Source organism: Cylas formicarius, unplaced genomic scaffold (genome assembly GCF_029955315.1).
Source record: "Cylas formicarius isolate icCylForm1 unplaced genomic scaffold, icCylForm1.1 PGA_scaffold_10__41_contigs__length_53128322, whole genome shotgun sequence".
Taxonomy (NCBI): Eukaryota; Metazoa; Arthropoda; class Insecta; order Coleoptera; family Brentidae; genus Cylas; species Cylas formicarius.
The window spans coordinates 49,618,824-49,638,973 of record NW_026844214.1 but is presented as its reverse complement, the minus strand read 5'-3'; the positions used below and the strand labels follow the sequence as shown (position 1 = coordinate 49,638,973).

Sequence of the window (20,150 nt, the reverse complement as noted above, 5' to 3'; positions counted from 1 at the left end):
GAAGCTACAGTGTTCATTATTTGATTTCTTTCCTACATCGGGAATATGTTTTTCTTTTAATATTTTTAGGAAGACTATTAAAAATTTGAGGACCTAAATAATACATATGTATTTGACATGTAGAGTGTCAGGGTTATTTTTTATGAACATTATTATACCGATAAAATGGCATTTTTGTAAGGTTTGTTAACGAAGTTCATGTTTTGTTTGTCCCCTCCCAAAAAAAAAAAACGAAAAACTTTTGAAATGTTTTTTATAATAAATGTCATGGCAGAATTTAATGTTATGCGTTATAAATTTTGTTTTCGACTTCGAAGTCAGTTTTGGTTATGTTACAGGCAGTTTGTAGTGTTTAGGGTTACTTTGTATAAAAATTATCCCATAATTTCCTATACGCAGGTTCAGTTAATCCAACAGCATACTGGCAAACGTACGGCAGCTGTTGGTGACGGCGGTAATGACGTCAGCATGATTCAACAGGCCGACGCCGGCATTGGTATCGAGGGTAGGGAGGGCAAACAGGCCAGTTTGGCCGGCGATTTTAGGTAATCCACGGTAGATAAAACCAAAGACATTTAACCATAGGGAAGACCTTCAATCAGATGTTAAACAACGAAAACAAAAATGTTTTCCAAAACCGACTTCGGTTTACTAATCAATTCAGAGGAAATTGTAACAAAATAAGTAGCAACTTGGTATGCATTTCCATTTCCACAGAAGTTCAACTAGAAGAGACAACATAAGTAATTATATGTTGCCAAAACATGAATGGTTGCTATGGTAATCGTTGTAGATGGATGAAAGCCATCTCCGAAAGAAGCAACGGATCATTGGCGTGCGAGTTTAAAATTGTTACAAATAGTAAACTTGAAATATTAAACAAAGTTTGAATTAATGAAAATATGTAAAGTAGGTCAATTTAAAACAGAAATATCAAGTTTCGTATGAAATATCTTTACAAACAAGTTTTGAAGGTAATTTCACAAACATAGTTGCAAAATGCTTGGAAAGGCGTCACCAAACCGCTCACGCTAATTTATTATAAAAGTGAATTTTTTGAAAAACTAGGAGCTGAATGAAATCTTTTTGATATCTGTTTTATTTTAAGATAACAAATATCACAACCAGATTATTTATTATAATAGAACTAAAAGTTTGTTTTATGGTTTTGTATGAATATTAGAATAATCATTTAAAATTAATTTATTCAAACACATGACCTTCGGGGGGTTGAGGGTGGTACAAATAATCACCAAATTCATCTAATATTATAGTATAAGGTTTGTGTTATTAGGAAGCAGCAATTTTTATCAAGTTAATTGCGCAAAATTCCATTTAGTTTTTAATAAAAACAAAAAAAGTTTTGGAATTTGACATTTGTTGTTTCAACAGAATTTTTGTCTCTTTTCTCCAGCGAAGCGAGGGGAGGTATAATATTTAAGAACTTTGAACTTAATTATATTCATTAATATGTTCCTCAAATACATTTTCTGCCAGGTTACATAAGAAAATATTAGCTTGCAAATAAGTATAAACAAAGATATTTCTGAATAATCTTTATACATTTTATGTTTATGGACGAACAATTTGCTTTTGTGAAACATTTAAAATTTCATAGTCCAATTAAGATAAGTTAGTAATTGATTTTTGTGTTCTAAAAACTTCAGCACTGAATATTTTTGGAAAAACATTACAAATTTAACCCCATCGCATTGAAAATCGTAGTCAGAAGATTTTTTTTTTAAATTGCAGCTTGTCAACTAGTCACGTACACTACACATGTCGTTATTTAGCTTTGCTTGGAAATCTACAACAATAAGTAATACTATGGATAAATGATACACGAAATAAGAAAATAAATGCGCTGTACACGCAAATCGTAAGTTTATTATAAACTTCACAACGTTGCGGCATTTTCACTAGCAGTCTTTATCACATTCTTTTCCTAAAATAGTTTTTCACTTTTAAAAACCTACTATACTATATAGTTGTCATATTACCTTTCTGGAATAACGTCACGCTAGTTTAAAAAATGTAATAATAATAAGTGTAATATAGATAAGAAAGTTTTCTTCAGCGCTAACCTAAAATTGGCATTTTCCATACAGAAGACGCTGTAACTTGTCAAAAAGCGCCACCAGAGTTGGTCTACAAGAATTTTATAACTTCCAAAACTACAATTTCCTTGCAAATAAGGCCACAAGCCTTTACTTTACTCTGATTTTTGCTTTATCCTTTGTTTGGAATGTATTAAATTGACGCCATTTAGCCATTTTTATCAAAACTTAATTCTAATTGCAAGCAAAACTAAATTTTAAGATGTCCAGCTTCTTGGATTTTTTGTATGATTGACATAATTTTTCCAGTGCTCTGAAGATACTACATTTAGCGCCAATAGTGTCCCTTTGAGACTAACAATATATTGATCTTATTTCCTCTTGCGCTCATTTCAATAGCATTAAACTGACAATGGTATGGTGGAAGTCTTAGCGTTTTATGGCCTAAAGCTTTTACATATTCATCTCTCTCCGAGAAGTCAATGTTCTTTTCTTTTAACCGTCCATTCAATCTCTGCTTCATCCATGATTTTCTTGAAATGTGGTCTAAAAGGCCGAAATGATAGCTTGCGCTGTCTATAACTTTCAAACTTTTTGGATTTGGTACCAGCTGATCTTTAAACCAATTTTCAAACTTTTGACTGTCATAATAATCTCCGCTTTTTAGTCCACTTTTAAATATTTAAATCGCTCCTTTGATCCAGCTGAACCACAACATGCCGATGACCTTCACTAAATTTTTTAGAACTTGTAGACGTAGTGTTATCTTCCCAGCTGTGCCTAAGGCCTAAACGAACCTTTACTAAAAATCTAAGTCTCCCGGTGGTATAAGCATCTTCCTCTAAATTTTGTTTGTTTATATATTCCCTCGAGAAATTGATTTTCTCTTATCATAATACCGTTTACAATTTCACCAAATCTCTATCGCAGTAAATTAGCAATGACAAGGCCGAAGCTGCAAAACGCTATTGGCTATTTTCCAATGCCAACTTGTCCGTTCTTAAAAGATTATATTTTGAAATAATTTCATATACAAAGAAAAATACTTAGGAACTACCTACCGGTGCAGTTTTTCTGGCAAGTTTTTCATTAAACCTGGCTGAAATGGAATATTCCTTTTTTGCAGCCACTCGACGAGAGACTGCTTGATGCCACTTTGATAAAGTATTGGCTCAGTGATGTGATGCATTGTTCATTATTGTTAATGATTATAATTAGTAGTGAGGAAATGAGAGTTTCCTTGAGCACAAAACTAAAGGTCTTATCTTTGTTCGTAGGTTAGAAAAAGTCTACTTTTCCCATAAGAACGAAATATAAATCACCTTTCAAAATTTTCACTGTTCACTGAATCATGGTAGTCCCCTGATTTGCAGCCCGATTTTAAAATAAGACTGACATACTCCACAAAGCCATTTTTAGAGCCAGTATGTACAAACTCGTTCTCCATATTTTTTTCCGAACTCATTCGAAAATACTAGATTGAATGAAAAGGTATAATTCTGGTTTTTCATGCACTCTTTCAAAAATGTCAATCGTTTATGATTGTTCTATCAGATATTTCCGGCTTGAAATACAGCATTTTTTCCAACAAAATTTCCACCTTTTTAATCCATCGATTAATGAACAACAACACGTTCTCCTATAAGAGAGGAAAATAATTATTAAAATGAATGAATTTTATTGATCCAAAAATCACGAAAAGTTAATAGATTTTCGATTTTGTGGCCAAAGAAGCAGTGCTGCAGCGTATATTGTTCATTCGGAAAAAAGGAAAGATTTAATTTTCTTTAATACCTACTGTGCTACACACACATACACGCGCTAGAATAAGACATGATAAGTACCTACCCAATTAATGATTTTGAGAAACTTAAATTGCTCGTTCATAAAAATGAGATGGTTTCGAGGATGGAGACAGCAAATAATTGCTCTGTCTAGGTTTTACCTTGATTATATATCTATATACATTTCATTATCTCTTGTCTTTCTCGTTGTCAAATGACATCACACTGGAGTCAAGTTATTTATGAAATTGATAAAACAAATAATTCTCAATAGTGAAGTGGTTATTTCGGGATATGTCAATTTTTGCATTACATTACACATCTCTAGTAAAAGTTACAAAATCAAATGCAAAAACAAAACTTTTTAACGATATTTGTTCTATTTCAATGTAATCAATTGAGAATGAGGTGTTGCCAAATGATGATTGAAATTTTCTTGAAAGTTTATGACGGTTGGGTCTTCTCTAGTGGTTCAACGTCCTCGGCTTAGACTCAACTTGCTCTATACGATTTCAGTATTCCGCAATTCTCCATTTTGGCGAGGCTTCTGCTCGTACACGGCCGGAAATCTTACAAAAGGTCGGCGTCGCTGTCTCAATTCGTCATTCACCGTGGACTGATTATATCGACCATGCAGGCTGTGTTTAGTAGTGTATTTTATTTAAGCTCTGTGGCGCTCTATCAGGGATTCCTTATGGTGGGCTACGCCACCGTCTACACAATGTTTCCGGTTTGTGTAAAAATCAAAAGCGTCATCAAAGCTTGAATCCATTAATTTTTGCGTTATCGTAGGTGTTCAGTTTGGTGTTGGATCAGGACGTTAGTCCGGAAATAGCGTTGACATATCCGGAATTATATAAAGAATTAGCGAAGGGGAGGAGCCTGTCCTACAAGACGTTTTTCATTTGGGTCCTCGTCTCCATTTATCAAGGTAACGTGACTATTCGCGTTTCAACGACGTGATAATTGACAGATGGCGGCGTTTTTAGGAGGCGTAATAATGTACGGAGCCCTGCTGCTGTTTGAGGACGAGTTTATTCATATCGTCGCTATTAGTTTTACCTCTTTAATTTTGACAGAACTGATAATGGTGGCCCTGAACATCCGCACCTGGCACTACCTTATGATCTTGGCGGAATTGCTGTCATTGGGTCTCTACGGCTTGTCCCTAATAGTGATGCACGATTATTTTGGTAAGTAAAATAGATACTTTGAAATTGCTAGGAAAAAGTTTTGCACGTTACTTTTTTGGGACTTGAAAAAATGATATAATCTTTCTGAGCTGATACTATTTACAAATCTGCTGGATCTGTCCTGCATCGGTTGTTGATGAATCCAACTTGCTGACGTTTCGCCAACCAACCTGTTGGCTTCTTCAGAACTTAACTGAAACTTTCTCACATCCTGGACCTGCTTATATAATTATGGAAACGCTATGTTGATGATAGTTTTGTTATTCCGCGTCATGGTCAAGAATCCCTCAGGGATTTTCTTAGCCATTTAAACCCTAAAATACGTTTTACCATTGAATAAAAACTAATAATAATCTCCCATTAGATATTCTTATCAATAGAAGATCAGACCTAACATTGGTTCATTGTGTTTACAGAAAACCTAAGAAAAAGAACCGATACTTGAATGCATTGTCACATCGCCATCTGGCCAAAAAATCATCTGTTATCAACTCTCTTGTTTACAGAGCCGGAAAACTATCTCAACCGGAGTCACTGAACCCAGAATTAAAACATCTTACATCTTACATTAGGCGTTCCATCACAAAATACACTTCACCACAACTTTCCAAAGATAATGACCCCGAAAGCAACCCCATACTTGCCACTGAAATTCAACGTCAAAACCATATTTACCACTGTTCCAAAAATCTCTCAACATCTATGTATACGCGGCAAAGAATACATTGAGACCAGGTGACAAATATCAACTAAGTTGAAAGAACATGAAAGAGCCCTAAGACCACGTCAAATAAACTCATCGGCAGTTGTCAAACTCATTCACGAAAATTTTATTTGACAAAACTAAAATTCTTGCATGTAATAAATTGGTCTACCAACGAAAAATCCGAGAATCTATAGAAATCTATAAGCAACCAAACAAACCGCTACTCGGGTCTTTCTTTACCTTTCATGGGAATCAATCATCGATATATAAGTATATAAGCAGATACAGAATACAGTTCGAGTCAGTTTCAGTGAAACTCTGAAGTAGCCAACGACCGACGCAGAAGAAGTGTACACACCATAAACACTAAACTAATAGTGTATATGACGTCTCTATTTTATATCCGTAGACTATTTATAATTTCTTTTATTTTACGGCCATCAGTTTGAACATCTAAAACGTGATTCATATAATAGGTTAAATTGAGGTTAAAATTTACAATGTCTTGCATATAGCAATACAACTTCCCTTACTAGACAATATCATGTAGATACCATAAAACGTAAAATAGTCTAAAAACAACAGGGCCGTATTATCAAAAATCGTTAAAATATCGCCAAAATAAAATGTGCATTGAAATATCTGAAATCGATATAAAAAAATGTCTTCCGTATTTAAGATTCTGGACATGAATTAAATTAATATTAAATGCGCGATTTTAGTTCCGTTAAAAAGTTGCAATGAAAAAATCAAAACGTTTTTCATATTGAGAAAGATATGACCCACTTTTAAAACCGATAATTGTTCAAGTCTCAGTAGCAGTAAGGTACACGAGGGTACATCAAAAATGGAACACCCTGTATAGGTTGTCCCAAATTCGAGGGAAAATCGGTAATTTCATTTCAATTTTTTCCTTTCCTTACGACGTTTCGGTTTTGCGTGCCCATCATCAACTTCATTTTTTTAAAGACGGACTTGCATTTTTTATTGAATATTTTGAATGGGCTGGTCGTTCTGAAAAAATGCATGGATCACACTTCATTTACTTAATAATAACGCCCTTTAATTAACAATAAAGCCAAAGTTACACAAAACATGTGGCCATAAAATAAAAACATTATTATGTCAATCCGTCTTGACGAATTTGTTAAATATTAGAGTTTTAATTACACTTTACTTTGGTAACTAATTATTACAGTATCAAAAAAGACGGTTTTAAAATAAATATAAAAATTATTTTAATATCGCAAAGAACGCATTTATTAAATTAATAATAAAAATGTGAGTGAAGTGAAGTAGCCTTGAATTATGTAAAATGTTCAGTGTCAAAATTTTGGACGTAGCTTGGCAAGGTAGTGTACATCGAAATTAGATATCATGAAATTCTATTCCTCCCTAAATTTTAACTTTCTATTGGCTCCAGTGTCGTAGTAATAAAAATTTAATTAAAATATGTTTTCATCGGAAAAATAAAAAAAAAATATTTTCATGCAATTACGCATGGTGCCATTTAAAAATTCAATGTTGATGCTACTTTTTCGAAGAAGCGGCAACGTTGCAAAAAGTAACTTTCACTTTAATAATGTTTAATAGCCACCTTATTTTTTTTGTATAAATTTTACCTTATTGTCAATTGTGAAGTGTGACATGTATTTTCCAAAATGACGAGCTCTTTCGAAATGTCAAAAAATGCTTAAAACTGAATTAATTTTTTTTAAATTAAAGCCAGGAAAAAAATCAAAATACATGTCTGATTATAGTTTTTCCGGATATCTGCGGAACTAATCGAAAATGTCTCGATTTTGAGACGGTTTTAAATTAAGTAATTAACCGACTTCTTCCCCTCTTACAGTACACCCCATATAGCGTATATTATTTTCCTTTAATATTATGTTTCGTTCTTAAATTGTACTCAACCCAAAAACCGTAATTTTAATTTATTTATCCGCCTTGAATTATTTCAGACGCGGAGTTTATCAGAACTTACGATTTCTTATGGAAAGTAACGGTCATCACATTAATATCCTGCTTGCCGCTGTATATTTTGAAATTCTTGCGGAAAAAGTTCTCGCCGCCGAGCTACACTAAGCTGTCGTAAGAATTTTCTAACAATGTGATATTTTAGTGACACACGATGTATTTAAGTGCATGTGATCATTGTCGATATTTAACAAACTAAACGAATATTTTCGATTTTATTTTGCACCGGATATTAGGTTTCATGTCAGATGGGATGTTTCGAAATTTGAAAATAATTTTGGATAACGCCGGCGGTATAAGTCTTCCAGGTCTGTGGCATTTTTCTAAATCAGTGTTGTTGATGTCTTTTGAGGGAGTCTATTTCCAAAAATTTCCGCCTGCACATTTTAGAAATCAGTAAGTACATTCCGAAATAAGTCGATTTAACCTGACATTGACAACGACAGGTTATTAAATGTTAAAAAAAAACAGGGATTTGGTGGAACATCTTAATTAAATTGACTTATTTGGATTGACCAAGCGTTGTACAGACTTTTTAGAGTCACCTTGTACAATTGGAATTAAAACTGGTTCAGATGCAAGCTTTTGAGTTATGGGGGGCAAAATCCCAAATCTGACGAGGAAGATTAGTAGATAAACACCACAAAAATTGATTACCAAATCATGCTAAAACAATCTTTATATTGGAAACGCTTTTTAAAAAAATAATTTGTCCTTGTTTTCCTTAATCCACAGAATGATGCAATTTTCTAAGTAATAATAGACAATGAAAGAGTAGTATTTTTTATTTGTTAATGAAATATAGATGTTAGTATATTTTATGAATTATTAACTTCCATATGTTACTGAATACTATAGTTTATTAATTTATAGTACATAATAAGATAATAAATAAATAATATGTATGTGTGTGTTATTTCGCCAATCCGTTAACGGTCGTGGTTCGGTAAAAACCACCCGTGGAGGCATTTAGGTACGGGGCCGGGAGTTTTAAACTCCGCCCGTCCGATCTCCTTGAAAGTTTTTGCGTCCAATATTAACAAACCCACGTGGTTGGTATCTTCTTTTCCCCACACCATCGAAGATAATATGACACCGTCATCTTCAGCCTGGAGCAGTACATTAAGTTAGCAGCAAACTGTTTTAAACCAATATGAAATGTGTAATCACCTTACTATCGGGGCTTGAGACAAAAATTGGCTCTCCAGGGAAGCAATTTTTTTCATTCCATGTTTTACATTCTTTCGTTTCAGTATCAATTTTGATAACCTGCAAAAATTAATAGCAGTTTTTATTGTTCAAAACAAAAAAAATCTTTATTGCAACATGTTGGTTAAGGGTATGATTTCCAATTTCCTTGAGTAGTGTGTGTATTATATATACATTTTTCAAAGAAACTTCAACAGGCTACTGTAATACTAATTACAAATCTTCGAGACTCCTCCTACGTTGGTTGTTGATGAATCGAAGTTGCTGACGTTTCGTCAATCATCCTGTTGGCTTCTTCAGACCCAACTGAAACTGACATATATTGTTTGATGGGGGCGGAGCTAAAGGAGGGGCATGAACTTTGTCTCAGATGTCTGATTCCCATATTGATGAAAGGTAAAGACCTGAGTTGCGGTTAAGATTGTTTAGTTTCTTATAGATTTCTATGGACTCTCGTATCTTTCGTTAGTAGAACCATTTATTAGATGCAAGATTCTTAGTTTTGTCGAATAAAATTTTATGTCCGATTTCGTGAATGTGTTTGGCAACCGCTAAGGAGTTTATCTGTCGTAGTATTAAGGCGATTTAATGTTCTTTGAGCTTAGTTGATATTTTTCATTCGGTAACTTCAACGTGTGTTTTCCCGCTGTAAACTGCTGCACTGAGTGCCCATTGCCCAAACTGGGTTGCATTAATTCGATTATTTTCTAGTTACTTAAAAACCTTTAAAAAAATTATTATTTTTTATTATTATACATTGCCAGTAAATAATAATACTTTTTTTTCAATTTTCCAGCGTTTCCACATTAGTATTTTTCGGAGCCTATTTTAAAGATATACCAAAACTAGAATAAAAAAAAATTGGAAACGTTTTGCAATTACTGCACAGTTTTATTCAAAAAGCTTCTGCAGTCACGTGAAATAATTTAACTGTATTTAAGGAAACAGAAAACACACTGGTTAACAAATTCCAAATATATAAACTATCTACCTAAATTAAATTAACCTATTGAAAATATAACTATTTTATTAAAACAACACAGCAAGCAAGAGATCATACAAAACACAAAAAAGGATAAGAAAAAGCCTTAGAATTGGCTTATAAATAACCTTTTGGCAGAGATGTTTTCTACTTAACATACTTTTTTAACCCTGAAACCCACTGGGTAAATTATAATTTTAGTCATTCTCGCTGTCATGACATGTCAGACTCACTACCCATACACTCACAGTCATATTCGGAGGTCTCCGAAACATAGTCATTTTTTGTAAGGTATGGAAGCTCTGGGCTTTTAAATAGAGCCAATATAGTGGTTTTTTTGGTCTTACAGTTTTTTGTTGGTAATTGACTATAATGGGGTCAGAGGATACTAATTAAATTCGCATCAAGTCTTTATTCGTGACAATGCGCGATTTTTTTTTTTTTTGGGTGTGATGCTCGCGATATCGCCGACAATCTTTGTGACGTGCCTCTTGGGCCTCCGCAGAGAGCTGCCCAATAGGCACAACAAAATGTTTAATAATATCTGTGGAATGGTATAGCAGTTTCTGGACGGTTAATAATACCACGAGTAAAGACTTAAATATTTTAAATATTTCTTGTACAAGGTTTTTCTTACTAGAGACACTCCAGAATTGAAAAAACGTTTTTTCCGATGTTTCGTACATTTCTAAAAACAAAAAAACAAAAGTAGTCTTGCAATTTTGAGCTTAAACGTGTGTATAAAATGAAAACAATATGTAGTGTTTTTAGTAGTTTACACCCTTGCCTAATAAAAAATGTATATTTTTGCTTGGCACCTTCATATTTTTTTACCCTATAGAATTTGAAAAATTAAATATTAATGGTACTTATCCCATCACTTCTTGTCAAATCGCAGAAAAAACACAAACATTCAACATTGCATGTACAGGTCTAAACTAATTAACATGACTAACATCAATTGTCAAATACTTAAAGCGGCATTTGTTTTCAAGGCCATTTAAAAAGTACGAAAACTTCGTTATTTTATTGAAGCGATTGCAATAAAAATAGACTTTCTTTTAAACATCTGAAATTGTGCCTTCATAAAAAATTCTTGGTAAAGTATTTTTAGAAAGCAATACTGTTTTTACATGTTTCAGTATGTTCTTAATTTGAAAACATTGACAAATTTTGCATTTTTAATAATGATTTATTGCAACCTAGTTTATGCATGGGACCCACAGTGTGCTGGTATCTCAAACGCAATTTTGTCTTTGACGGATCAAAACTATCTCAACCCATTCACTGAATCCAGAATTAAAACACTCTCTTCTCTCTAATAATTTACACATAAGAGATATTAAGCGTTCCATCACAAATTACACTTCACCACAACCTTCTAAAGATAATGAGTCCGAAAGCAACCCCACACTTGCCACTGTTCTCTTTCCTTACTTTCAAAATATCGCTGTGACCACATTTCAAAAGTTTTAAAAAAATATATTCTCAAAACCAGATTTACCATCTTCGATTCATGAAAGACAAAATTCCGATACCAAGGAGTTTACAGCAAAGAATAAATTTGAGGGACTGGACGACAAATATCACCTAGACTCAAAGAACATGAAAGGATCTTAAGAATACTACAAATAAACTCATCATATAAGCAGGTAGTCCAGTATTAGTTTAGCTCTGAAGAAGCCAATAGGATCATTGGCCAAACGGCATCAAGTTCGATTCATCAACAACCAACGCAGGAAGAAGCCAGAAGATTTGTAAATAGTATTACGATACACCAGAAAACTTTGTTGTTTGTTCTGTTAATGACATAAATGTGAAGAAAAAATTGCCTAAGAAAAAAAAATATGTATGTATTACTTACTGATCCTGGATTGTCAGCATCAACATCCGCGCTGATCGCATAAAAGTAGCGGTAACGCTTTCCTAGAATTACAAAATTAAAAGAACTTAAGCAAATTAATAAAGTACAATTTCCACCATTTTAATATTATAGAAATTTTTATTTGAGTGCATAGCCAAACTTCAGAGAGGGTGATTTCTAAAATCATCACTCAAGACCAATCACACATAAGCTGTGTGAGTAGTGAGTTCCTATAAACAATATACGCACAATAAAACAATGACAACAAGGCTCAAAACTCCCCGTTATTGTGTCTAAAATATTTTTATCATTATTAAATAGACGAATACAAGACTTGGAGGCCTTGAGTTTGAGGTTACGGTCCATAGAATATACAGATACGCTATTCAACTCAAGATTGAAGTATATTTGAGAACGTTTTAAGTCCTCCGTAGAAAAAAAGAAAGTGTGAGAATCATCCGCATTTGTTGCGTCACTAAATATTTGATACGCTCATTCATATCGGCTACATGAAGATTAAACAATAAAGGTCCCAAAATCGAACCTTGGGGCACTCCAATAGTCACTGGTGTATAGTTAGATTGCTTGCCGATTTTATTAGAAAACGTTCCCTTAGAAATGAGAAGAGATATGTGGCTTCAACACGATAGATGTCCACCACACTTTTCTCACGAAATTTTGAATTTCTTAGACCAGATTTAGCGAAACAGTTGAAAAAGAAGGAGTACCCCTGAAAATATAGTTAATCGTATTCGATATGCCGTAGCCAAGGCACTTTGAACATTCATAAAGACGTTTGATTTTTTCGTGTGTTATCAATGTTTAGTTTCTATAATTTATAAGGGTTGCGTTAGGTTAGATATTGAGATGCAATTTTTACCAAGTTGTTGGCCTCTTGGTTTGAGTCTCTAATGAAGTAACAAAAATTCATATTGTTGCATTTAATTTTTTTTTCAGAAAATTATTTTTCTTGCCATCATATCAGGAAACGCCATCTGGTAGTAGGGTACTCACTCAATCGCATTCATCTCAATCATAGCACGTTTGATACTCTGCGAAAAGCCTTTAAGCCATTTTGGAGTTACCGACATTTATTTTCTTTCCTTTCCTTCTTTCCTTTCCTTTTAGCGATAGAGTAAAAAAGCATCTAACAAAAGAGAATTGTATTGAATTTGTATCAGCTCAAAAACAGACTTAACTCTAAGTATCATTAGTATAAAAAACGTGTGTTAAAAGTCAATGACGCCCTCTGGTGGCCATTTCAGAACCTCAAAAATATTTTCCAGGAACATCCGTTTCTCCCAATACCGTACCTCGTTGCCTTTACTAGACACCCGGTACATACAGACAACGGAAATATTTTGCCGCACCATAGGTTAAACCTTAGGAGCTAAATGGAAAATATTACATTATTGCCACGCCCACATTCATTTGCGGCTTGTGTTAGTATACTGGGATGCCAAAATCTTTGACAAATGTCATAGGCTTTCACTTCGATGGTACTGGACTATATACACATAAATGTTTATCTGTATAAAAAAATGTATGTTAGCAAACTTACCGAGAAATCTTTCGTAACTTATTCTAGGTGTCTCGCATCCCAAATCGCACAGCCTCTCGCCTTTTACAAGTATCTTGCGTCCTCTGTCGACGTAATAGGCTTTAGCTTCTGTGCCGTCCAATTTTATAAGGTTGCAACTTCCGACCTCGTCATACGCTTCCGGCTTGAGTGGTAAAACGAATCTTACCGGCCGACCTCGAAACATCTTCGCGTAATTAGTGTTATACTGCATCGTCTAAAATGAAGCCGCTCATACAACATAACATCATCTAAATCGCAATATACAGGGTGTCCCATGAGTAATGGTAAATGGTAAGGTAAAAGTATTGCGATTTAACGAAACTTATCTTGGTCAAAAGTTGATATTAACCGATATACAGGGTGTCAAAGTTGCAATTTCATTTTTGATTTTTCTAAATAATTGCTGAAATATTCGAGTGTTTTCGTGACTAATTTTTGGGCAAATGGTAGTGGTTCTTTTCGTATATTCGAAACTTCATAACTTTTTTAGGCAATTAATGTATGCAAGATTTTTAAAAATTATTTTTTTACACCGTTTTTACACAAAACTTTCATGTTGACATGCAAAAAGTAGGCTTTGACTAACATAAACACAATAAAATGTTTGACTAAAACAAATGCAATAAGGGCACTCTGGTTTCTGGTGAATTTCCTCGCTGTTTCTCAGTATCTTGGGTGTTTTTAAAAAGTTTTGGTTACTTTTCTGATAATGCCACTTGTTTTTGAACGTGGAGATGCCTGATGATATGATACTTTTTACTCATAAGAGGATGTTTCCAAAAAATATAACAGACTTGGCCAAACTAGTTCGTTCCGTATCAACAGTGATTCTGTGGGGCGAACAAAACTGATAACAGCGGAGCTGGGGGAGGAAATTTTAGTCCAAGTAGTTGAAAATCCCGAAATAAGCACAAGACGAATGGCAGTGGGAGCCGGATTAATCAAATCACAGTTTGTAGGGCCGAGAAAAGCTGGCTATATACGGTCTCTATAACTTAACATAAAAAACAAATATAATTATCATACAAGATGGCACTCCGGCGCACTTTTCGAGAATACCTAAATAATCAATTTGCATATCGTTGGATTGACGCCTAGCAGTCCAGATTTCAATCCTATTGATTTCGAAAGTGAATGTAAATTATTTTGAACATCGATATAAATCTTTTTTTAATGAATAGTTTTTGAATTTTACCTTGGTTTAAGTTTAAATTTGTATTTCCATAATGTTTTCATTGACGTGGAAGTTTTTTTGAGTCTGTACTGCCACATTAGTTATCAAGATTATTTTAAATTGTTGGTTTAAAAAAATGAAATTTTAAATATTACGTAATGACGTACTGAAAATTTCAAATAAAAATTTCACAAAACCGGGGACTCGAGACGAAATTTAAAAAGCAAAAAAGGTGTAAGAAGTGAAAATGTTAGGAAGTATCAAATGCACAAACAATACCATATGCCATATATACAAAAAACGCCGATTTGTCAAGTTTTCTGTAAAAAGCATTATTTCAGCAATTATTTTAAAAAATCAAAAATGAAATTGTAACTTTGACAACCTGTATATCGGTTAGTATCGATTAAGGCAAGTTTTTATTATGAAAGTGGTCAAAAGAAAACCGTGGAAAATATTTTTAGATTTCCAAGATGGTCGCCAAGGGGCGTCACGGCCATCTTAAACTCTATAAGTAATTTTCCACTGAAATCCTTGTAGTAAATGTAACAAAAAGATATATATTATTAAAAGCTTAGCTTTCAATAATATATATCAAAATCAAAATAAAGTGGTAGGGGTTATTCAACATTTTTTTTAAATATACAGCAGTAACTGCTAACCGACTAAACAGATTTTTACAAATTTGGTCCCCTTAAAAAAATTTCTCTGTCAAACCCATCTTGTAATATGTCTAGTTCTTAGTGATCCCGCTAGAGCGTGTTTCTTGATATATCAACAGAAAATTGCAAAATTCTCAAAAAAATTAAATGCAATATGACTTTTTTCAATAGAAATGCCACAAATAGAGGTCCAATCAAGTTAGGTCTGGGGAATGGGGTGCCAAGAACTTCCTCGTCCAATCCAACTCCGGTGATCTAAACCTTGTAGAAAAAAATCTGAGCACGCCAAAAAAAATGGCATGTTTTTATCAGAATACAAAATTTTCATAATTGAAAAAGTTATGGGAAATTTTCAAAATGGCCAAAAATGGTAAAACGCCTTAAACTCGCTTGGTAGTGAAGATATCGCGTTGCTGTTTTAACCAGTAAATGTTCATCAAAAATCGAGCCCTTGACGTGTAATTCTGTTTTGCTCTAGCTAGTAATACGTTTTTCCTGTTAAAACACAATTACGACCACCCTGTACATTGGGTATAATTGGGTAACATTGGGTATAATTAGTATAATAATTATTTTATTATTTTACCAAGTTACTACGTATCGTTAAGAGTAATTAGCGCACAAACTTTAAAATTCACTTCAGCAAAATTTTAAAAACGGGACTTGGCTTGGCTCTTTGGTGCAGATATACACTTAACCTTTACCTTTATGGATTCGATGTACATACATTCGATCATCGAGGGATCCCTATATACACAAATATCCACCACTATGTGATCCTTTTCCTCATATTGATTGATAATATGAAGGTAGAAGAATGCGTCGGCGAAAAATGTATAAGCCAACTTGCCCGTGTGTCTCGATAAAACACTAAACTGAGTCTAAATCAAGTGATCAGATCAGTTGGGTTAAAAACAAAAAGGCAATTGTACGCACGTATTCGTCCGAATACCATTTCAAGCAACCCGCCATTGGTTCCTTTTTAATTTTTTGAGTTATCAACTCGGGCAAGTAGATACACAGTGGTTGTTCCACGATGATGTAATAGCTTGGCGTGATGCCTGAAACTTATAAAAATTATAAGAAGTTAAGGAACGTCATATAAAATGTTCACCGAAAGTGTGCATGTAACACGGATTCAACGGCCACCTTGCGGGTACTGACGCAACTAGCTTCGTTTTTGCAAACATGGATTCCTTATTGGCGTCTGAATGAAGTCAAAGGCATCAGTTGCCGAATGCATAACTGATCATAGGTTCACTCACCTGATGTGTTTTTAGGAAAATAAACGATACTATGATATGGTCCAGACGCATATACCGACATTCCTAAATTGTAAACGCCTAGAACATGGTCCCTATTGATATTCAAATTTCCACCCTAATGAAAATCCCAATGCTGACCGTCATGCGTAACGTGTGGATGCGAAGTGTGATTGACAATATTGACATAATTATTAACATTAACTTGCCCCTCCGTTTCTAAGGTCGTGGGGTTTACTTTGTGTATGATTGGGATCTCGTTGAAAGCGTATATTTCGTCATCGAATGGGTATATTGAAATCATTGCGTTATCCGAGATGTCCGAAGAAAAGTCGAAAACCGTAGCTACTCTAAACAAACAAAAGGTCGGTAATCCTTCAGTTTACGTATTTAGTAAATGGGGCCATAGATACCAAATTGTTAGTTGGCGCAACTAACCAACTCTAAAGAATTTTTCACCCCTTGATGTCAAATATTCGAGTACCACTTTATACTACTGTCAAAGGTCGTACGGTTTTCATAATCATCTTGAAGCGCCAACAAAAATTGAAAAATCTTTAGCGTTAAAAAATTCGCTGTTTTTTTATCCCTTAAAATTTGGCAAAGGGCAAAAGGGCATAAGTATGTCGCTAGGAACAACAAAATTTGATTTTATTTTTGACTTATTATGCTAGCTTTATGCGTTAAGTCTAAAAGTGAAATAGAAAAACTAAGAGAATGTGGAGCGTTTTATATAACTACAATTTTGATATTTTGTCTAATTTCCTGGTCGAATTAAATAAATATTGCAGTTTGGCAACGCTGTGCGGCTGGATGACATTCGGCGACCACAGTTAAAATTACCCCATCTATTAAATACGTAAACTGCGGGATTACCAAAATGTCGATACTAGAGGGTGCTTAATTTGACTTGGAAATAATTGAAAGAGGCACGCTATATCTTACAAGCACCTTTGAAAAATACTTTGGCACGGGTCTGGCACGGCTCTGGTCCCAAACTCTGTGACCACCAGTCGTTTGGCTGCACATATTTTCTTGTATACCTCCGATTGCAGGAACCTACACTGGTATGTTACTTTTCCCATTTTGATTCCAAATCTGAAAGAGTTGCATAAAAGTGCGCAATTATCTTATCTGTTTTGTACCTATGCAGTAATGCAGAACAATCGAAGAGATGCTGAAATTCATCTGTTCCAGCCTTAGTAGATCCTGGACCATTCCGAAGGAGTGAGCCATTTAACCAGGTTGGTATTTCACCTATAAAGTTGTAGCAGATGAGGTATATAGTACAGTTTGTGGCTGGTACCATATGTGAGGTTGTAACACAAATCTATTTTGCTCACATAAAAAGTTGTTACACCTTTAGTGATTTTTTTTATTATTTATTATGATTATTTTAGTTGAAATATATTCATTAACAAATTCGTTATCTATTATTAAATTTTACTAAAAAATATAATTTTGCATTCCGATTTGCTATGCGTTTGGTTACTTTTAATGGAATTCTGCACAAGTTGAAATGGCTTTTAAGAGGCTTATGGTGCACAACCAAAGAAAAGCTGCCGATTCAGGGAATAATATAAATTTAGAAGGCTTTACAATACTAATCTGTGTTTCTGGACGAAGCCTAACACAAACGGACGGACAATTACCCGAGGAAACTACTGAAAATATTGAGGAAAATATAAGAAACAATTTTATCTCTTCTAGTCTATCTATCTGGTGTTGTCATATAGATATAGAGGCCCTGGCTATGCTGAAAATGCAGGAACTTATGAAGCAACTATGATTTTTTTTTAGGGTGCATTCAACGTGTGCACGTTTGATATTTAAAATCTTGCTTTCAACCGATGACCTTGTTGCATTCAACGACCAAAATGACCGCTGACAGATCGTCAATTGTCTAGGTCTCGTTAAATGTTCCGGGAAAACGGGTTAGTGTGTGGCAATCGTAATGTTTTTTCATTGTGGTGATCGTGTTTATTTTATCATAAGATACATAGAACAAGATACTTCACGACAAAACTAACTTTATTCAGGGGCCAATAAGCAGAAATAAACATTGTTTAATTTAAATTCAAATAAAATGTTTTTTATTGAACTGAAGTTTTTTTTATGAACAATATCACAAGAACACTTTTTTAATCGTTTGTCGGTAGGTACTGATTTTATTGTTAAAAAATTTGTGATTGGAATAAATTTAATTTTTATCACTGAAAAATATGAGTAGTACGTGAATATATGGTATACACGTCAAACTTTTTGATTGTACAGTGTTTCCGAGTTAGCAGTTTCCTAAAAGGTTATGAATGCGTTGCTGGGTATCCCCTTGGGTTTAATGTTTAATAGGTACGCTATTATCATTTTATCTATATTTAGATTTTTTAGATGCCATAATCGTTTAAGTATTTTTAACCAACCCATACTTTATTTGTGCACCAATAATCTACTAAAATCGATCAATCTTACCTTTGATTTCACCATCGATTGGTTCCACGATCTCTTGCTCACATGATCTTAACCAAATGCTCCCGTCGCAATTGGGATACGCTCTCTTCCCTTGCAAATCATCCCCTAATGACTACAAAATAACATTTTCTTGTAACTGTTAGAAAATTATAAAGTGCAATTTCAACGGTTTTAAATGGTCTATAATTCACTAGTAAGTTATGATTCATAATATTCACTCGCTCTTTTATTTAATTATAAAAAGGGTGTCATGTCAACCTAATTGTGAGACTAGAAATTTAGAAATAACTAGTAAGCCATTTGAAACCATGGAAACAGTGTCATGTGGTCACTAGTGGGTTATGATTTAATGAGTTATAACCCTCCGCTATAAACTTTCCCCGCCTAATTTGCGCCTATATAACGTTAACAAAAACTACCTCGGGCTTTTTGATTCCCAGCTCTTTCCTAGGGGGCAGAGGAGACCAATAAAAAATATTGGATGGCGACGGAGATTCTTCCATTTTTAATTTCGCACTTGTCGGGTCCATATCTTTTATTCACGCGCGTACCTTAAAAAATGTTATCGATCAGTTTAGCGGTGAAGCCACGTTTTACCGTCATTGGCCCAATTATATGACTGTCAAGGTTTCGTTTTAGCTCCATCACAATAATTTGATTATCCGCCCATTAAAGGAGAGCTCTCATTAAAGATGACAATCGTTTAAACGAAATTAAAAAACAGAGTCGGAGAAGTGTTTATCTGTGGTATGGCATTATACGTGATCGAATAATAGAGCTAGCTTTTTATGCCTGTTCTGAATCGGGAGAGATATTTAAATTTGTTCCATGAATTGATAATCTGCCTGACAATATTAAAGAAAGTTTTATTTTTCAACAAGTTCGCCATGTCATACCGTAGTGCCTGCTAGATTGTTTAAATCAACGTTTTCCATTTTGGATTGGTCTATACTGGACCATGGATTGACCAGCGAGGAGGCCTGACTTAATACCTCTGGACATTTTTTTATAAAATATGTGTATTTATAATATAATATATGTATAAAATACGAAGTGTATAAAAATAGGCGTAATAGTGTTCAAGACTTACATATAAGAATTCGGCAAGAGGTAGAAAGACTTCACGCAACAGACGCGGTTATAAAATTGCATTGCATCTATACCTACTACTTGGATTGCCAATGATGGAGGTTATATAGAAAATGTGTTGTAATTACTAATAAGCT

The 20,150-nt window shown here is 34.0% G+C and overlaps 2 protein-coding genes across 4 annotated transcripts in view; one reads left to right on the top strand and one right to left on the bottom strand.

Moving 5' to 3' along the window:
- LOC132708269 (probable phospholipid-transporting ATPase IIB) overlaps positions 1-8,490 on the top strand; it is a 19,368-nt gene extending 10,878 nt beyond the window's left edge. The window contains exons 13-17 of one of the 2 annotated variants that reach the window (XM_060680497.1): positions 400-545; positions 4,358-4,571; positions 4,634-4,772; positions 4,831-5,034; positions 7,705-8,490. In XM_060680497.1, coding sequence (XP_060536480.1) covers positions 400-545; positions 4,358-4,571; positions 4,634-4,772; positions 4,831-5,034; positions 7,705-7,838 — 837 coding nt within the window. In that variant the 3' untranslated portion in view covers positions 7,839-8,490. The remainder of the gene's footprint in view (positions 1-399; positions 546-4,357; positions 4,572-4,633; positions 4,773-4,830; positions 5,035-7,704) is intronic. The other variant, XM_060680490.1, reaches the window with a different exon arrangement.
- LOC132708281 (carotenoid isomerooxygenase) lies at positions 8,278-20,150 on the bottom strand. 2 transcript variants are annotated; one of them, XM_060680509.1, is made up of 14 exons: positions 20,015-20,150; positions 19,344-19,475; positions 18,925-19,036; positions 17,601-17,712; positions 17,407-17,553; positions 16,597-16,805; positions 16,459-16,536; positions 16,308-16,400; positions 16,130-16,254; positions 15,898-16,074; positions 13,337-13,571; positions 11,776-11,837; positions 8,891-8,989; positions 8,278-8,829 (listed from the first exon to the last, which is right to left on the bottom strand). In XM_060680509.1, the coding sequence occupies exons 2-14, from the start codon at positions 19,452-19,454 to the stop codon at positions 8,650-8,652; spliced, it is 1,740 nt and encodes a 579-aa protein (XP_060536492.1). In that variant the 5' UTR covers positions 19,455-19,475; positions 20,015-20,150; the 3' UTR covers positions 8,278-8,649. The 2 variants fall into 2 exon arrangements, with proteins under 2 accessions (XP_060536492.1, XP_060536500.1); XM_060680517.1 differs by lacking the exons at positions 8,278-8,829; positions 8,891-8,989; positions 11,776-11,837; positions 20,015-20,150 and adding an exon at positions 11,849-12,922 and having other exon boundaries at positions 19,344-19,620.